The 20,971-nt window shown below is 36.5% G+C and overlaps 1 protein-coding gene across 2 annotated transcripts; it reads left to right on the plus strand.

The window, feature by feature from the left end:
• The first annotated feature begins 1,052 nt into the window (after window positions 1-1,052).
• Window positions 1,053-15,930, plus strand: HTR1F (5-hydroxytryptamine receptor 1F). 2 transcript variants are annotated; one of them, XM_015469006.3, is made up of 2 exons: window positions 1,053-1,226; window positions 9,409-15,930. In XM_015469006.3, the coding sequence occupies exon 2, from the start codon at window positions 9,448-9,450 to the stop codon at window positions 10,546-10,548; it is 1,101 nt and encodes a 366-aa protein (XP_015324492.1). In that variant the 5' UTR covers window positions 1,053-1,226; window positions 9,409-9,447; the 3' UTR covers window positions 10,549-15,930. The 2 variants fall into 2 exon arrangements, with proteins under 2 accessions (XP_015324492.1, NP_001193534.1); NM_001206605.1 differs by lacking the exon at window positions 1,053-1,226 and having other exon boundaries at window positions 9,448-10,640.
• Window positions 15,931-20,971: the final 5,041 nt, after the last annotated feature.

Below are 20,971 nucleotides of genomic sequence, written 5' to 3' on the forward strand. Positions count from 1 at the left end.
GGCTTTGGGATCAGCTGACAGGCAGAGACTAAAAAAAGAGTGAGGAGACTGTTGGCAAACAAACTTTTAGTGGAGGCTAGAAAGGAGGTGAGGAAACTGTTTTAGAGACTAGAAAGAGGGCAACAAGCAAAAAAAAAAATTGTAGATGTGTAGTCTCCAGGAAAGATAAAATGTGATTCATGAACTTGTCCATCTGCCCAAGAGGATTTCCAGGCAGAATGTTTAAAGTGGCAATTGACAGTTTCTTATCTGTGTATAATATAGTGTATAAATGAAGAGAGAAATTAAAGTTTGCAAGCAAAATTTAGAAGAAATATGTAAGAGCCAGGGCTTGCAGATAAGAAAACAAAGCTATTTCCTACCACTGATGTCTCTGGGTAGCAAATGATTCTTAAAGTAAAAATGGCCTAAGGGTAAAGCAGAGTAAGGATCTGACTATAAAGTCCTTTAATAAGGCTCTGAAAGATTTAAGAGAGATTTCCATAGTAGCACTAGACAGAAAGACCTTAAGAATCTTAAGTGTCATCCCACAGCCCTCACACTCTGTGCAAGGTACAGAGAAGAATGTCTTGAAAAATTATTTATGTGGCATGTTGGGGCTTGTAGTGATTTCCAGGCAGAATCATAGGGAAACATGAAGTTTAATAGTAACTTGGATCAAAGGAAAAAGAGATAGAAATGAAAAGATTTTCTACAGGCAGAAAGCAAGCCAAGAAATCTATTTAACTGTAAATCCAGACTGTTTCTCATAGAAAACAAAGGACTTTTCCAAGAATAGAGTTAAGGGCTCAGAGAGGAGATTTAAAATACACAGAGTACAGTGGATTAGGGAATAGAATTAGACAGCCCAAGTGGGCCTAATGAAGGTGCATTTCTAACCCTCAGTGTAGAGTACTCTGACTTCTCCGGGTGAATTTCAGATCAGTGGCCACTGTGAGCCACCAGTTTCCTCGTCTTTTTGAAAAGGAATGTCTATTGCCGTCATCCTGTCCCTAACTTACCATTATATTGGGGATTGAGAAACAGATAACTTTGTCTTTTTAGTTCACAGGTCTCTGAATCAAGAGGCACTGTGGCTTCAAGGAGCCTCATCTGCTTCTTGACCTCATGCAAAACATGAGACTGGGCCATGATTGTGAGTTTTGGGAGACCAGGAAAGAAGGTGAATGTATTCTGAATATGAGAGAAACAGGAGTGATTGGATCCAGCAGACAAACAAAGAAAAGGTAATGTACTGACTAAGAGTCAGACTAGGCCAGACATCTGGAAATTTGCAGGTACATCACCCAAGTTGAATATGGGCAGATTTGAGTTGAAGCAAGATGTGGTGGGGAAGGAGTGAGTATTCATGCCAAGAAGGAAGATGAGCTGACAGATCTGAGCAGAGTATATCAGAAGCCAAAATTCAAGAGACTTAGAGATCAAATCCAGCAGGCAGTGATAAAGAAATATAGAAGAGAAAATTTATACACATAAATGTGAGTAATGTTTCACTGACTTTAGAAGTGCTATAAAGCTTTTGTGAAAATCAGATCCACAGGGCTCTCTGTAAGCAAGTCTTTACTGGTCTGAAGGAGTTAGAGCAGTTCTTACTATTTCCATATCCTAGCCTTGGAATCACTTCTTACATTTGAAACTGTGCAGTCTCAGGCTTTGAAAGTATCTGCAATCTCTCCTTTTCTTTCATCCTTGCACATTACCTGAGCCTGAATTAAACCTACTCTTTAAATTAGTTAAGACCCTGATCTGTTTCTGTGCAGAACTGCCCTCTGTGGTCTTGTCTTTTCTGAAACTAGCTTGATCTAGCGTTGTCACTAACATCATCCCTTGGCCTTTGACCAGAGTTTGCATCCCAATTCCTGGTCCAAATCCTAAGTCAATTTATTTTTTCTCTGAGATATATAATCCATCATTGTGGAGCACTGTTGAAGGATAACCAAAACCTAGGACAATTTTATGCCAATGACCTTATGAAGGTCCTAATTTCACCTACCATACATTCTTAAGAGTGTTCTATAATCTTTTCTTTACACTCTCAACTCTTTTTTTTTAATTTTTTGCCTTTAAAAATTTTTTTTAATTTTGAAAATATGATGACACATTTACAGGAGACTTGGGAGATTATAGAACAAAGTTACATATAGTACATTTCACTGTACATTATTTTTTAAGTAGATAAATTAAGATTTTTACTTGGAGTTTCAATATCAAACTCTCACAAATTAATAGAAGAAATATACAGAGAAGTAGAAGGATATAGTAGATCTGAAAAGCACTATGAACCAATTAGACTATAAACTAGGAAACAATGGAACATATCCAGGTACATAAGACCAGGTGTAAAAATGTGATGGTCTAAAGTTATTGAAATTATACAGAGTCTGTGTTCTTACAACTGTGGATTTATGTTAGAAATCAATATCAAAAGATATTTGAAGATAACCCACATATTTTCAAGTCAAATGTGACATTTACTGAGAGATCTTTGACTTAGAAATTGAAAGCCTCAAGAAAGTTAGACGAGTGCTCTGTAATCTTGATTATGCCTCCTCCCTAGAGCAGGTGCTCCACTCTCATCAAGCCCTATCACCCTACCTGTGCACCTCACTCTGCCAAAGCAGATCTTCTCCTGTCACTTAGCTTCTTAAACATTTTGAAATATTCTGATTGCATATAAAATAAAATCCAGTGTCCTTATCATATCTTCCCAGCCCTTTTATTGTCTTCCTCAGTTAACTATCATCTCTAACGTCCAGCCTTGGTTCTAACATACCCTTGCAGTATCCACATTCAACTAATTGACATGTCTGAATACATCCTGGATTTATTTTGCTCATACTTTTCCCGCAGCCTGGGGAGATTTCCACTGTTTCACCATGGTATGACTAGTTCCTCCTCACCAGTATTTTTAGGACACTTTATACATACCTCTATAATGCTCTCATCACAGTAATCCAAGTCTATGCCCCAACCACTAATGCATAAGAAGCTGAAGTTGAAGAGTTCTATGAAGACCTAAAAGACCTTCTAGAACTAACACCAAAAAAAAAAAAAAAAAGATGTCCTTTTCATTATAGGGGATTGGAATGCAAAAGTCAGAAGTCAGGAGATACCTGGAGTAACAGGCAAGTTTGGCCTTGGAGTACAAAATGATGCAAGGTAAAGGCTAGCAGAGTTTTGCCAAGAGAACACACTGGTCATAGAAAGCACCCTCTTCCAACAACACAAGAGATGGCTCTACACATGGACATCACCAGATGGTCAGTACTGAAATCAGATTGATTATATTGTTTGCAGCCAAAGATGGAGAAGCTCTATACAGTCAGCAAAAACAAGACTGGGAGCTGACTGTGGCTCAGATCATGAACTGCTCATTAAAAAATTCAGACTGAAATTGAGGAAAGTAGGGAAAACCACTAGACCATTCAGGTATGACCTAAATCAAATCCCTTATGATTATACAGTGGAAGTGACAAGTAGATTCAAGGGATTAGATCTAATAGACAAAGGGCCTGAAGAACTATGGGCAAAGGTTTGTTTGTATAGGAGGCATTGACCAAAACCATCCCCAAGAAAAGAAATTCAAAGAGGCCAAATGGTTGTCCGAGGAGGCCTTGCAGATAGCTGAGAAAAGAAGAGAAGTACGTGAAAGGCAAGGAAGAAAAGGAAACATATACCCATCTAAATGCAGAGTTCCAGATAATAACAAGGAGAGATAAGAAAGCCTTCCTCAGTGGTCAGTGCAAAGAAATAGAGGAAAGCAATAGAATGGGAAAAACTGGAGACCTCTTCAAGAAAAGTAGAGATACCAAGGGAGCATTTCATGCAAAGATGGGAACAATAAAGGACAGAAACGGTATGGACTTAACAGAAGCAGAAGATATTAGGAAGAGGTGGCAAGAATACACAGAGGAACTATACAAAAAAGATCTTCATGACCCAGATAACCCCGATGGTGTGATCCCTCACCTAGAGCCAGACATCCTGGAATGCAGAGTTAAGTACGCCTTAGTGTTTGTGCATCACTACAAACAAAGTTAGTGGAGGTGATGGAATTCCAGCTGATCTATTTCAAATCCTAAAAGATGATGCTATGAAAGTGCTGTACTCAATATGCCAGAAAAATTGGAAAATTCAGCAGTGGCCACAGGACTGGGAGCCACTTAGCATAGTCTCTACAGAAGTAAATACTCAGAAAAGATAAATATTACTGTTATTATTATTCTAATTGGAGCAGCTAAGTTGTAGGTTCTTTTGAGGTTTTGATAGAATTAAATTTTGCTTTCTTGCCTCTCTACAATCTTATTATTAAAATTATTTGTGTATAGTCCCACCATTTGTTTACAATATAAATTAAGCAATGCCGTAATGAGCTTATAGTTTAACCTGAATGAGAACAGTACAGTTGGACATCAGGATCAAGCAGACACCTGAATATAAATCAACATTAGATTTAAAAAACTATGTGTAAGCAGAGAAGCAGCCATGAAATTAAAAGATGCTTGCTTCTTGGAAGGAAAGTTATGACCAACCTAGACAGCATATTAAAAGGCAGAGATATTACTTTGCCAGCAAAAGTCCATCTAGTCAAGGCTATGGTTTTTCAAGTAGTCATGTATGGATGTAAGCGTTGGATTGTAATGAAAGCTGAGCACAGAAGAATTGATGCTTTTGAACTGTGGTGTTGGAGAAGACTCTTGAGATTCCCTTGGACTGCAAGGAAATCCAACCAGTCCATCCTAAAGGAGATCATTCCTGGGTGTTCATTGGAAGGACTGATGTTGAAGCTGAAACTCCAATACTTTGGCCACCTGATGTGAAGAGCTGACTCATTTGAAAAGACCCTGATGCTGGGAAGGATTGGGGGCAGGAGGGAAAGGGGATGACAGAGGATGAGATGGCTGGATGACATCACCGACTCGATGGATATGGGTTTGGGTGGACTCCGGGAGTTGGTGATGTACAGGGAAGCCTGGCATGCTGCGGTTCATGGGGTCGCAAAGAGTTGGACACGACTGAGCGACTGAACTGAACTGAACTGGAAAAGAAAAGTGAAATATATCATATGGCTGAATCAATACATCAGCAGATATTCATTCAGAGTAAAGCCTGGGGAAGGTTTTCTTGGTTATTATGAAAAAGGCTACACATAAATGGTGAGACTACAGGCTCTACTTATAATCCTATTTCCCAATGAACACATTCAAAATACAGAATATACTTTGAGAATAAATGTATGATATAGTCTCTGTGCAGTAACCCAGAGGTGGTCCCTAGTACCACAACGATTCACAGCGGGAACTTAAAATGTTAAGGGAGGAATAAGAAATAATCTGATCAGATGTTGTATCTTAATTAATGAAGGTAGATGGTTTGCTGAAATTCTAATTGTAAGTGGCAAAGAAAATAAGACAAAAAGAAACCCAATTGTGATTGGCTGCATTTGTTTCCCTCTTTTCTTTATTTTCTACAAAAACAATTATCATAAGATTAATTAACTTTCTAAATTTAATGAAAAAATGCTTATATAATCAGTAAAATTTATATGACATATTTTAGTTTTTTCCTTAGCATTAAGTACCATTTTATTGAGCCTATTTAAATACTACTGTGTGATGCTTAGAGAAATCAGGTGAATTATCAAATAATTCACCTTTAATTTTAAGCTGGTCCATTTTCTTACAGAATTAAGTTTTATTATGGAAACACACGTAACTATTTCCAAACAGTTTTTCTTGTTTAATACTCTATTCAAAATGTAATTTCAGGATTATCTCTTGAAGAGGCTCTTTTGCCAGAACTGTTTATCAGGAGAATTAAAGTGGAAAGTTATTTTTACCTATAATATGGAAAAATGTCAGCACTTTTAAATCAATTCTCATTACACTAAATAACACTTTTGCAAAAGAATTAACCAATTAAGAAAAAATTTAGGTTTTTACTGACTATATAGTGCAGATTTTATGATGAAAGAATGGGGAGATTGGAAAGTGTAGAAATTAATTAACCTACCATGTTTTTTTTTTTAAATTTTAAAATTATTATTAGTTTTGGCTGCACCACACAGCATGTGAGACTTTAGTTCCCTGACCAAGGATGAAACTGGCACCTCTTGCATTAAAAACACAGTTTTAATAACGGGACCGCCAGGGGAGTCCCCTAATCTACCATGTTTTTAATGTCTAGTTGGCTTTGGAGTAAGCAATTCACTTGTGACCACTGACCCCTTAAAGATGTTTCCAGGGAAAAAACTAAAGACTGTGAGGTCCACTGATAATTGAAAGCACACATCGAGGATTTTCTTGGACATCCTGATGGTATAGATTAGCACATCATTACTTACCAGGTCCTGTAGTGCAAAACTGATCTAGGACATATGATTATATGGTGTAACTCTCATAAGAGGGTGAAAAGAGTAGGAATGATGTCGGAGAAGGGGAGTTAACAGTTCTAGGGCGGAGGGTCCAAGAGCTGCAGGAAGTCAGGATTCAAAATAGTCAAAAGAAAAGCTAGAGAAAGATCATTTATTTGAGAAACTCTAAGAAATAAATTAAGAATGTAAGAAAGAGAGATGCTAAGAAAGTTATACAGCAGAAATGCCAGAGCTGCTCTCAACAGAAAGGAACTCATAGAGGTGAAAGGATCAAAGCACTGAGGAACAACCGTATGAATTATCCCCCAGAACCCTGATTCCTTGGACCAATAGCATCAGGATCTTGTGAGATCTTGTTAAGGCAGATTTCAGGGGCCTGTCCCAGCCTTCAGTTCAGTTCAGTCGTGTCCAACTTTTGCAACCCCATGGACTGCAGCACACCAGGCTTCCTTGTCCATCACCAGCTCCTGGAGTTTGCTCAAACTTATATCCATTGAGTCGGTGATGCCATCAAACAATCTCATTCTCTGTCGTCCCTTTCTCCTCCTCCCTTCAATCTTTCCCAGCATCAGGGTTTTTTCCAATTAGTCCGTTCTTCGCATCAGGTGGCCAAAGTATTGGAGTTTCAGCTTTAGCATCCGTCCTTCCAGTGCATATTCAGGACTGATTTCCTTTAGGATGGACTGATTGGATCTCCTTGCAGTCCAAAGGCTCTCAAGAGCCTTCTCCAACACCACAGTTCAAAACCATCAATTCTTCAGCTCTCAGCTTTCTTTATTGTCCAACTCTCACATCCATACATGACTACTGGAAAAACCATAGCTTTGACTAGATGGAACTTGTTGGCAAAGTAATGTCTCTGCTTTTTAATATGCTGTCTAGGTTGGTCATAGCTTTTCTTCCAACGAGAGGCATCTTTTAATTTCATGTCTGCAGTCACCAGACTTACTGAGTCTCAAACTCAGAGGGAGGGACCCAATAACTCCTGTTTGAAAAGCCCTCAGGGTGACTCTGGGGCAAACTAAATTCCAGAACCACTGGTTTAGCATTTCTAAGGAGGTAGTAGCCTCCATTCTTTATCTGGAGTTATCTCAGTTGCCCTTTACAAATGGTTAAGTGTTGATATAAGTAATTTAGATATACATACAACTCTTTTTCAGTTACATACTGACAACTATTAATATTTATTTTATGAGTAGTAGGTATTCAGATTTCTTCTGCCATTCACTTTGCTTAGGAGCAAGCCATCAGCACCTACATTCAATGAATATGAGAAAAGAGAAATTAAATTTAGTACTGGTAACTCAAACACAAGTAGGAAATTAAAATATGATGCACTCCAAGTTTTTATAGTATGTATATATACATACACACACTCCATAAGAAGCATTTGATGTAAAAATAGCAAGTATTTTGAATTATTGTTCTATCAGTTCCAATAAGTGAAACATAACCATTTTAAAGTAAAAAGAAGGAATATAGAGGTACAATAATAGTTATAACTACAAAAAGTTTGAGGTTTCCATCTTTTCTCTGTTTTTTCCAAAGATGTGGTTTGTTACCAAAGAATTGTTAAAGAAAGAGAGAAGGGCTGATGCAAAAAAAAAGATTAATCTCATTTCATTACACTCTAATTGCTCTTATTTGACTTGCAATTAAATAGCATGAACTGAAGTAAAAATTATAAGCTGAGTTTGGAGGGTTCCCTTTCAAAAATAAGGTTATAAGTAAGGTCTTGTAAAGAATAATTTCCATTTCAGAGTGCATGCCATTATGAGTTTTTCTTATTGGCAAGTTCACCTTGTTCAGTGTTTTCTTTAGGTCATATATGTCCTTGTAATAATGGGCAGTATTGTATGGTTATTTGGTTCCAATCAGTTTTATTTTGTCCCTTTAAATCAAATTAACTTCTTATATCCACAAAGGCTACTAAACACTGTGAAATTTTCCTAATTTCATAAAATGATCATGGAATGCCAGAGATACACTAAAAATATTTTATTCTTGCTTATTTTACTTTTTTATAACCTTTATATCCTGACATAAAATACACTGAAACTTCCTTTAGTCTCCACAAGCCCAATGACAATGTTTTCAACATAACTTTGAGCTAAGTACAAAATTGCTTATGATTTTGAATACTGCTTTTAAAATTATATTTTCTTATATTACATTATATAGTACACAAATATATACTAATGAAATGTGCTTTTAAAGTTTTTCTGTAGACAAAGAGAAAAACATAGCTAAGATTAACAAAGATTATACTGGATGCTTGGGGCTAGTGCACTGGGACAACCCAGAGGGATGGTATGGGGAGGGAGGAGGGAGGAGGGTTCAGGATGGGGAACACATGTATACCTGTGGCAGATTCATTTTGATATTTGGCAAAACTAATACAATTATGTAAAGTTTAAAAATAAAATAAAATTTTAAAAATAAATAAATAAATAAAATAAATTTTTTTTATTGAAGGATAATTGCTTTACAGAATTTTGTTGTTTTCTGTCAAACCTCAACATGAATCAGCCATAAGTATACACATATCCCCTCCCTTTTGAACCTCCCTCCCATCTCCCTCCCTGTCTCACCCACCTAGGTTGACATAGAGCCCCTGCTTGAGTTTCCTGAGCCATACAACAAATTCTCATTGGCTATCTATTTTACATATGGTAATGTAAGTTTCCATGTTACTCTTTCCATACATCTCACCCTCTCCTCCCCTAAGATTAATAAAGATTTTAAACACAATTTTATAATAGAGATTTTACTGATAGGTTAATTGACTCATGAAAATTGTTTTATTTGAGCCCTATTTTAAGAAACGTTTTTAAAGTTATTGTTTGTTACTGTTGCCTTTGGATTTCCTAAATTAATTGAAAAAGAAAATTGCAAGCTCAACTCCATTTTTTAAATCCATAGAGTATTCTGAGAAAGAGTACATGTATACTTAAAAACGAACAAACAGTATTCAGCAAGGAAGAGAAAAATCTTTGAAACCTTCTCTGAACTGTTTTCCCCCTCTTCTGTTACAGATATCAACAGCTCTATTAATCTTCTAAAACAACAAAAAAATGGATTTCTTGAATTCATCTGATCAAAACTTGACCTCAGAAGAACTGTTAAACAGAATGCCATCCAAAATTCTGGTGTCCTTCATTCTCTCCGGGCTTGCACTGATGACAACCACCATTAACTCACTTGTAATTGCTGCAATTATTGTTACCCGAAAGCTGCATCACCCAGCCAACTACTTAATTTGCTCCCTTGCGGTCACAGATTTCCTTGTAGCCGTTCTGGTGATGCCTTTCAGCATTGTGTATATTGTGAGAGAGAGTTGGATTATGGGTCAAGTGGTCTGTGACATCTGGCTGAGCGTTGACATTACATGCTGTACATGTTCCATCTTGCATCTGTCTGCTATAGCTTTGGATCGGTACAGGGCAATCACTGATGCTGTTGAGTATGCCAGGAAAAGGACTCCCAAGCATGCTGGCATTATGATTACCATAGTTTGGATTATATCTATTTTTATCTCTATGCCTCCTCTATTCTGGAGGCACCAAGGAACTAGTCAAGAGGATGAGTGCATCATCAAACACGACCACATCATTTCCACTATTTACTCAACATTTGGAGCTTTCTATATCCCATTAACATTGATTTTGATCCTCTATTACAAAATATATAAGGCAGCAAAGATGTTATACCACAAGAGACAAGCAAGTAGGATTGCCAAGGAGGAAATGAATGGCCAAGTCCTTTTGGAGAGTGGTGAGAAAAGCACTAGACTGGTCTCCACACCGTACATGCTAGAAAAGTCTTTATCTGATCCATCAACGGACTTTGATAAAATTCATAGCACAGTGAAAAGTCCCAGGTCTGAATTCAAGCATGAGAGATCTTGGAGAAGGCAAAAGATCTCAGGCACAAGAGAACGCAAAGCAGCCACTACCCTTGGATTAATCTTGGGTGCATTTGTAATCTGTTGGCTTCCTTTCTTTGTAAAAGAATTGGTTGTTAATGTCTGTGAAAAGTGTAAGATTTCTGAAGAAATGTCAAATTTTTTGACATGGCTTGGATATCTCAATTCCCTTATAAACCCACTGATTTATACAATCTTTAATGAAGACTTCAAGAAAGCATTCCAAAAACTTGTGCGATGTCGATGTTAGTTCAAAGAAGTTTATTATGAAAAGGTTGGGATTCTATTGAGGAGAAGTAACTAAATGAAGGTTAAATAAAGCATTTAAATTTTTAGAAGGAATTAAAGCTTCTAAGATGATATTAATATGTATTTTAATAGCAACATGCATATAAAATGTACTGATTTAAAGACATTTTTGACCATTGTTCTAGAATATGTGAAATTAGAATATAATTTATTGTTTGTAAACAATATTTTGCCTATGCAAAGTCCCTAAGAAGCTAACTGGAAAAATATATATTATTAATAACTGATTTTTCAGGTTTATGTCTTATAACAATTATAGAAGAATTTTCTATTAACAACATACCTCCATCCATAATTTCTATATAATCCTATTGCTTTATTATATGATCCTATTATTTTATAGAAAAGATTAAATTCACCACAAAGCACACATTTCTCCTACCTAACCCTTGTCCCCTCTCCATCTTACCCTGGGCAAAAGAGGTAAGGGAGAGCTAAAAAAGACTTAGTGTGACAGGAGGAGATGTGAAAGTCAGAGGTTGATACTGTTTGTATTTAGATAGTAAAGAGTAATCATAAAATGAGTTAGGTACTGCAGAATAATTCTGGATATTGAACTCTGAATATTTAACATATTCTTTTTGTTTAATATGAACACCTAGAAGAATATTTCCTTAATCATACATTATCAACATTTGAAATCAAAGCCTTAACTTTAGTAGAAATAACTCAGCGAGGGTCAAGGGGGAGATGTTCTAAGTTTGTCATGTTTAGGAATCAGATTGAAGGCACTTAGTACCCTACATTACTTGCCATAGATATTATATGCCTGTCTTTTTTAAAATATGACCTATTTCATTTCTGTCAATGTTAATAAGCTCAGCTGCCAACTAAAATGTCTATGGAACTTTGCACTTTAGCAGATATTTCCTTTTTGTTAGAGAGAATGTGATAGAAATTCTTAGAACTTTGCACTGACTTCAAAAAATTCTCTATAGTTTTCCAGTTGATAGAAATGAACAAGCAAAGATTCACATTATACTAATTAAATACTAAATGTATACATCTCCTAATTAGTCCACTTCACAAGTTCAGTGAGCCAAAGCAATTTCATAAGTTTATCTACCATATTTATACAGGGATTTGAAAACAAAAGAACCATGCTTCTGAGAAGATTTCATTTCATTTGAACCATCATGGTTATATGCTACCTTTTAATCTACCATCAAGCAAAATAATTTGAAAACAATAATACATTCCCTTTTGTTCTAAGGTGCACCTTTAGGTAAATTGTAAATATTCTTTCCCAGTCATGTGATTCAGAGTACACAGTTTTTTTTATGTATCAATGACACATTACTCTCAATCTAATAAGTATTTACAGAATTTTAATTTTGTATAAGGCATTGAGATGTACTATATAGAACATACAGGAAATAATACACTATTTCTTGCTTTAAAATGTTTACAATCTAAAAAGTGAAACTAAAAAATGACACTATAATAGAAAAGAAAAAGATTGGCATGGAAGTTGTTTATATTTTTATGATAACTCAAAGGAAAAACTGCATCTGGTTGAGAAAAATCAGGAAAGTTTTATAAAGAATTTATCCAAAACGAATATCAAAGAAACAACATTTGAGCACAAGATATGGAAGAGCATACTTCAAGTGGTGGCAAGATCAAGATTTCAGACTGCATCCTGGAAGTATTTAGTGGGACATGCTCATAAAATAACAATGAGTTTGGCAGCTACTTAGAATGCAGAAGAGATTAAAAGAGAAATTGGTCATTACTGTGACTGATTTTGAATGTTAGAAAAAGTCTACAGTCAGTTTGGTTGCTCTCTGTTAGTGAGTGGTCACTCATGCTCTTTAGCAGAAATATTACAAGTTTAAAGCAATTCTAAAAAAAAAATCTGAATGATTAAAGCAGAGAGAGTACATAATAACTTTGTTAGAAAGCAATCATTCTTGTGGACAAGAGGTGATAACGTCCTGACCTTGATTCTGACATTGGGGAACATAAAGGAAGAAACAGAAGAGAGATATTATGGAGGCAGAATCTACAGCAAACATGTTAATAAGCAGATGGACAGACAGACAGACATGAGTCACTGAGATAACTTGTTCTCAACAGAAATGAGGAACTCACGAGAAGGGCCTATTAGTGCAGTGACGACTTCTCTTTTGGGTACAACCAGGCACACACAGACATGTGAAAGCCCACAGGTGCCTTCTGAGCAGTCTGGCCCAGCCCAAACTAACAAGCAGATGAGATTTATCTAAAGCTCTTGACGCCTCTTTTATCCTTTTCTCTTTATTTCCCAGTGTGTTGTGTTGACAGTCAAAGCCTGATTGAGATCCTGTCATTCTCTGCCTATTTCTTTTTCTCCTTCTCACCAAAATTTGATTCTGTTATTTATTTATCCAAAGACCTTGCTAAAGCTAAAATAATCTGTTAATTTATTTACACCCACCTCAAAAATTTGTATATTAGTATTAGAGAATTCTAAGAGATATAGCCCATCAACCCAAAGGTTGAATTTTCAAGCAGGGTGAGGCTCACCTATATGCATGTACTACCTTCTCTGAGTTGAACTAAAGCTCAAATCTAGGAAAATAGTATTCTAAGTAACAGGGAGTTAGAAGTTTATTTCTATGTGTTTGAAGCATTTTTTTATTCCAAGGGGATCACAACACGTTACAGTAATTATTCCATCTACATGTTTCCCCCACATGAAGATGTACATCATGCCATTCCTCATAAACTAATATGAGTGATTTCTCTTTAGTGTCTTTAAACGGTAGGTATGTAGGGGCTAATAACCTATAATTTGCACTTTAAAAAATTGTATGAAGAACAGATTGCATATAACATAATATGCTTCTCTGAATACCTAGGATTTATTCTCTCAATGAAAATTTTCCAAGATACTAAAAGCTGATGATTTCTCCTGAAGAAAATTAATTTTCACACCCACAACAAATGTAATGATATAATAATGCATACACTTAACTATAAGGTAGAGGAAAATAATATTGACCCAGGGATTGAACCCCTATCTCTTATGTTTCCTGCCTTGGCGGGTGGGTTCTTTACCACTAGTGCTCCTGGGAAGCCCAATAAATATCACGGAAAATGGTTAAATATGAGCTAATGAAGGTTAAGTTCCTGCTACAATTTTAAATATATCAGTACCAGAAAAGTAAGTGGAGGATTTGTTTTCGTTCTAATTATTTAATATTTCCAAATATCTAATATCTTCTAAATATTTGCAAATGAAGGATGTGTAAATGGCAAGGTCAAAACACCAAAGAAACATAGGAAGCCAAGCTACAGAGTACTAAATTCAGCCCAACCATTTGGCATAGCCGTGTACAAATCATGTTTGAAAGTTCACTTCCGTTTATGAAATATGGTCTGTTTTAGAGGGTTGGTATGAGAATTTGTGTCCCTCCTCCTTAATTGTTTGTTTTGTTTCACAGTAGATGCCTCCACCCCCACCGCTACTCAGAGTCAAATCCATAGCGTAAACAGTTTATCCAGGTACTAGTAGTTGATGGGTCAGCTCCTGTATAGGATGCATTTCCATTTTGAATCTCTAAAAACAATCTTCTTTTCCTTTTCCTGGTGAACTCGATTCACCTCCACTCCTACCTCAAACCCCTCCCTGTGCTCTAGGTTATGCTAGTTTCCTGTTTCCCAGTGAAGAAAAGCTGCTTTTGGACTCACTTCCAAATTTTTCTAGCCTTTCCAAATTTTAAAGTTCCTTTGTAAAGCATAATCCCCATATTCACAGGCTCAATCTTAAGAGTTCAACTCTTAAACTCTGTATCAAGAGTTTCATGTCAAAAAGAAATAGAGAAAAACTGGAAACCAGTTACTAGGACATTTGCTCCAGCAAATATCATGAAAGTGGGAGTGGTTATTTGCTTCGGGAAATAGATGGGGAAGCAGTGCAAACAGTGTCAGACTTTATTTTTCTGGGCTCCAAAATCACTACAGATGGTGACTGCAGCCATGAAATTAAAAGACGCTTACTCCTTGGAAGGAAAGTTATGACCAACCTAGATAGCATGTTGAAAAGCAGAGACATTACTTTGCCAACAAAGGTCCGTCTAGTCAAGGCTATGGTTTTTCCTGTGGTCATGTATGGATGTGAGAGTTGGACTGTGAAGAAGGCTGAGCGCCGAAGAATTGATGCTTTTGAACTGTGGTGTTGGAGAAGACTCTTGAGAGTCCCTTGGACTGCAAGGAGATCCAAGCAGTCCATTCTGAAGGAGATCAGCCCTAGGATTTCTTTGGAAGGAATGATGCTAAAGCTGAAACTCCAGTACTTTGGCCACCTCATGCGAAGAGTTGATTCATTGGAAAAGACCCTGATGCTGGGAGGGATTGGGGGCAGGAGGAGAAGGGGACGACAGAGGATGAGATGGCTGGATGGCATCACTGACTCGATGGATGTGAGTCTGAGTGAACTCCGGGAGTTGGTGATAGACAGGGAGGCCTGGAGTGCTGCGATTCATGGGATCAAAAGAGTCGGACACGACTGAGCGACTGATCTGATCTGATCTGACATGCTTTCCTCTACCTCACGGAGTGAACAGCTTCTTCATGAATTTACACAAGACCTTTTTTGACTTGTGGTCAGAAAATCAAGTTTACTGTATTGCAGTAGAAAGGAAACTTGAAGGATTTTTCCTTAATATATTTTAAAGTCCTTCAAAAATAATCCTGCTCAATTAAAAACGTGTCCACATGAAACTGTTTTAGAAAATGTGTTTCTAATACCCTCCTAATAACTAAAGTGATTATATTTAGACCTTTATTTTGCCAGACAGTAGTTCCAAAGGCAAGTTAATATTTCTATCTTGAATAAAGTAATATTTTCTTACAGCACTGTGATAATTTCATGGTATTGTGAATCAATATGCTTTCCTCTATCATTTAAATGAGAAACTTGTTGAGAGAAATATTTTCCAACATCATAATAAATCTTCATAAAACATGATAGTACTTGAAATCTGCCTGAGAAAGATAAAATTTTTTCAAAGAATTTGCACTCCCTGATTAGTCCAGAAATGATAAATTCTGAGGAAAAAATGTATCATATTATTTTGATTAAAAATAAATTTTGTCAAACTAGCCTTTCAGTAAAGTTCAAGTTTAGTCATAGTTCCGATTTCTATCATGGAGTGTTTCTAGGTCTGCAAGGACAGTAAAATGATCTTACTGGTTTATGAAGATACAGCAAAACTTGTTATGTCTTTTTTCTTATGCCCTCCAATAAACTTTTCATTATATCCTGTTAATAATCCTAAATCATATGTAATTAACATTCATTCCTAACATTATAATTTACTATATCATATTTCATATGTTGCACCATTAATTGTTATATAATTGCATTATATTGCTAGGTCTTGCTGCCTTTGAGTTTTCCCTGTCCCAACTCTTATTAATAAAATTTTACTCATCCACATCCCCCCATACACACACACATTGAAAATTTCTTCTTTGTGTTAGTTGGCCTGGCTAGGATTTGAGTGGATCTGGGACCCTAGTAGTGAGTGTGTGTGATTTTGCAGATGTTAAGAAGGACTGAGGGCTTCCCCTGTGGCTCTGTTGGTAAAGAATCTACCCGCAATGCAGAAGACCTGGGTTCGATCCCTGGGTTGGGAAGATCACCTGGAGAAGGGAAAGGCTCCCCACTCCAGGATTCTGGCCTGGAGAATTCCATGGATTGTATAGTCCATGGGGTCAGAAAGAGTCAGACACGACTGAGTGACTTTCACTTCAGTTCACTTGTTCAAGAAGGACTGAACCGGAAAAAAATAATAATTTTCTTAGCACAGCACACTACTGAACTTGAAAGAGAAAGGAGGGTTGAGTTTTAGCCGAAAGAGGAGTCCTTTAGATTTGAGATTTTAAAAACCAGTATGCAGAAGAATCACCTGAGATGCTGGCTACAAAAGCAGATTCCAAAGATTCTCAGTTGGTGAGTTCTGAATGGAGACCCAGAATCTGAGTTTTAGCAGGGTTTTCCAGCTATTCTAATGAAGATGGAGCTAGGAGCTTTTTCAGAGACCATTGCTTGAAAGCTCCCAGCTATCTAGCTAAGTATTTTATAGGGTATAGTTGGTGGCACTAGTGGGAAAGAACCCACCTGTCAATACAGAAGACATAAGAGATGTGGGTTCAATCCCTGGGTAAGGAAGATCCCCTGGAGGAGGGCATGGTAACCCACTACAGTATTCTTGCCTGAAGAATCCCATGGACAGAGGAGCCTGGCAGGCTCCAGTCCATAGGGTCGCAAAGAGTTGGAAATGACTGAGCACACACATACATACACAGTTACAGTGACTGGGGGCTTCCCAGGTGGCACAGTGGTAAAGAACCCATCTGTCAGTGCAGGAGACAAGAGAGGCAGGCTTGATCCCTGGGTCAGGAAGATTCCCCTGGAGGAGGAAATGGCATCCCACTCTAGTATTCTTTCCTAGAAAATTCCACGGACAGAGGAGTCTGGCAGGCTGCAGTCCATGGGGTCATGAAGAGTCAAGCATGACTAAGCGCACACACGCACACGTGCATGCATGCACACACACACACACATTTAGAATTGAAAATGAAATTTTGCCACCATTTTGTTAGGTCCAGTCAGAATTGCTACTATATGAAAAGTGCCTAATGCAAAACTGAACAGAATTGAAAACCAGCATTGCTAAGTGGATTCTAAAGCACTCAATTAAACAAATTATTTATCAGTATATTATTTAAATTATCTATGACAAAGAATGGAAGCTTTTCATCACATAGGAAATAACAATTTAAAGGAGTCAAATAGTCTCTAAATTTCCCAGCAAGAATACTGGAGTGGATAGCCATTTCCTCCTCCAGGGTATCTTCCTGACCCAGAGATCGAACCTGTGTCTCTCCTGGGTCTCCTGCATTGCAAGTGGATTCTTTACCGCTGAATCCACCCAGATTTGAAATCAGAAAAGTCTAAAAGGGAGTCCTGATTCTGCTAATCATTGACTTGATGTCGAGCAAGTTTTATCTATACTGCTTGCCTCAAATTTGAGTTGAAAGACTAAGGAAGTAGAGCTAAAGCAAACACCCTTGAAAAACACTAATGGGCCACAAAACGTAAATTAGAATTATCATTATTCTCTATGGTAGGTCTGGAATGAGTCAGAGCACACCACAGGGAACCTGGTGTTCTGGATTATGCACTGCTTCGTCTGTATCTGGAGAGAAGTGAGTAACTGATGGGTTTCCTGCTTCTGGCTCTCCCTGGGCACTCTGTCCTTAGTAGAGCAATAACTCTCAACAACCCCATCTGCAGCTACAGGAAAGTCGCCCTGCTGGGCAGTGAGCAGTCTCTTCCTTGCTGTACCCTGCCATCCCTATTACTAAAGCCTGGCACTATGGAAACCTGGTTAGCTTTCTTGAAGGATACAATACAATCCTATGCTATTGAAATCAGAACTGCAATTATTCCAGCATGGATTTCTTCTATTGATATATTCAAGGTGATTTCCCATATGTTTCAGGATTAGGGGTTTAGTTTAATCCTTTAACTACTAAAGGGTTTGCTTATTTGAAGACAGCATTTGACATGAGAACTAGTCTTCTGAAATGAGAGCTTTTAAGTTGATGAAAATAAGACTGGAGGCTTAAATTTTTTTGACTGTAAGAAAAAACACTACTAATTTATATAAAAATATTAAATTTAAGGCAACTATTCAGTAATGTCTCCCTATTGCTTATTACATTGCATTAGACTCTGTGGCTTGGTCCTAGTACTAGGGCCTTAATATTACTAACAAAAGATAACCACTCTCTAGAGGACCTTATTCCCTATTATCTTCTCTCACCCCAACATGTGCTGTCTTCTCCACCCGGTCCTTCTCTTCACTGTGTTCTCAGTGTGTCTTGCTCATTCTCCTCTCAATTGCTCTCAGTATTTTTTCCTTCCCAAATGAAGTGCCCTCCATCTCCCCCACTGATGCAATTTATATTTCAGAGCACAGATTAAATTCCACTTCCTCTGTGAAACTAAATTTGTACTCCTTTTCAATACTGTAAGGACACAATATGGTCTTCAATAATTCCTTATTTGTTTTTCATATTGTTAATTTCTTCATTAGTGTTTGGTATTTATACCAACTAAAAAGAGTAATGCAAGTTACTTAAGGGACATATGTTTATTTCTTTATATTCCTTCCATACTTAATGACAAATATTTTCGAATACTGATCTCCTTCTCTAAGTGGGCCGGGTACATTCCACTGTGTCCTAGTAACTAGAAGTTTTCACAGTTGATTTATCTTTATTCCTAAATTTAATAAAAAGGATTACCAGTCACTTATTATCAAAAAAGAAACTGAGAAGTAATGTGTGTTTTGCTAGAAATAGAAAGCTAGTTCTTATTTTTCAATGATTAGAGAGTATCTTACTGATCATGAAAGACATGAAATTCATAGAACATTAAATTTTGGCAATATCTATGCATTATGAAAAATTTGCTGTTTGGTAATTATACATTGTAAACCATATATGCACTATATAAAAATGCTTAAACTTTTTAAACTAAAATTCTAAAGACAGTATTTTAACTGCTATTCTAAAACATATATAAATAAATACACTTAGTCATATTAAAACTCAGCTATTGGTTTCCTGCCCACCTGATGTGAATATGTCCTCTTCCTACTCCTTGCCCAGCCTCAGGCCCCTTCTGCTCCAAAATGTGTATGTGAATGAAAAGAGGATGGCATTTTAGAGTAGGAAATATCTCTGCAGTGAAGTAGAAGATGCAATATGTTCTTCAGTTCAAAAGGAATAGTTCTTCCTGGGAATTCTGGAAATGACACTGTATATTTTTAAAAGCCAGAGAAACATTTCTTAACAGTTTCACTTATCCCAGGCATCTTAAAAGAGATAATAAGTAATTGGGGCCTGTATGCACCTCACTATCCCATATTATTATGGTACAGGCACTTTTAGGCTGACTAGACACAGAAATGTCAACTCTTTAAAACTGCCCAGCTCTACAGCAAGTCCCTGAGAATCAACTCCAATGGAGGGGAACACAGTGTATTAACTCTGGATGCCCGACTGAACTTCCCTTGTTCTCCAAGGGTCCATCTTCATCTACAAACTCAGGTTCTAGTTACATACTCCAAAAAAGGGAATAAAAGGTGAATTGTGAGTTCATATTTTTGTCTATTTTCATTTATGCTGACTTTTCAAAGTATAGAACTCCAACCCAGCAATAACTTTAAGCTTGATTTTCTTTTCTGTTGTATCTTCCTATTAATCTTAAAGTTTAAATACTATCTATTCTACTTGCCATACTTACACAAAAATAACTCCAATTATAAATGCATGTATGCTTTAGGAATCTTCTGTCCTTTTCCCTGTTCTTATAGTATGTCATAAGCAAAACATCTAGTGGCTCAAGTTGGATAATTGGCTTATGTTTGTATTTTCCACTGAGTAATCAATGAACTAGAATTGTATATGTATACTGTTAAATCTGAGCCAAAACTTTAAATGTGTTTTTCTCAAATCTTCCCATGATGAAAAATAATATATAATGGTTATTATCTTTAGTAAAAAAAAAAAAAAATCATGAAAACCACTTACATTTAACAGTTTTAATAGCAATTGCCCAAACTATAGAAAATGTTCAAACATGAATTCTGAAGTCTATGAAATATGAAAGTCTGCTCAGTTTGTTGCTATTAAAGGGTAATAAAAAGAAATATATTCTGGAATTTGATGTTGCTTAGCCCCAAAACATAGTAAAATGTGAAATAAACCATATCCTTCAAATAATGTGTTGGCTTTCACTTTATCATTTCAGAACATCCTATAGTATTCTATTTAAAAACTACAAAGGAAGAGTAAAAATATGAAGCAGAGGTAGATTTTAAGTGTTCAAATGTTTTTATGTTTATGGAAGTAAACATAAAACATAATCAGTGTTTATGGAAGACTGAGCTATAAAACGAGTCTCCTTTATTTGACAATATAACCTACAATAAGTTCACTTCTGGTCCTTTGGTTAGCTCAAAGAATTCACATTATCATTTGTAAAGTTCTGTTTAGCGTGAAGACAATTCCTTTTATTTTCTTGAATTAAAAAAAAAATCAGTAAAAAGTAGTTACTGGTGTGTTGTTACTAAATAACATTCAAGAGCAAATGAAAAAGGACAGGAATTTTCTTCATTACTGCAATGAGTTCTAATTTTTGAGTTCCTAAGAAGAGTTGTGACTGTAATCACATTGTATGTATGTGTTAGATTTTTGAGATACAGCTTGTTTCACCTTTTCCCTCTCAAAATAAATCGTAATAGAGACGAAGTGAAAAAAACGTTGGCACTTAGGACGGAAAGAAAAGGTTACAGTGCTGA

This window comes from Bos taurus, chromosome 1, assembly GCF_002263795.3.
Source record: "Bos taurus isolate L1 Dominette 01449 registration number 42190680 breed Hereford chromosome 1, ARS-UCD2.0, whole genome shotgun sequence".
Taxonomy (NCBI): domain Eukaryota; kingdom Metazoa; phylum Chordata; class Mammalia; order Artiodactyla; family Bovidae; genus Bos; species Bos taurus.

Coding starts and splice junctions, on each gene's coding strand:
- HTR1F (XM_015469006.3), top strand. CDS start 9,448: ATGGATTTCTTGAATTCATCTGATCAAAACTTGACCTCAGAAGAACTG.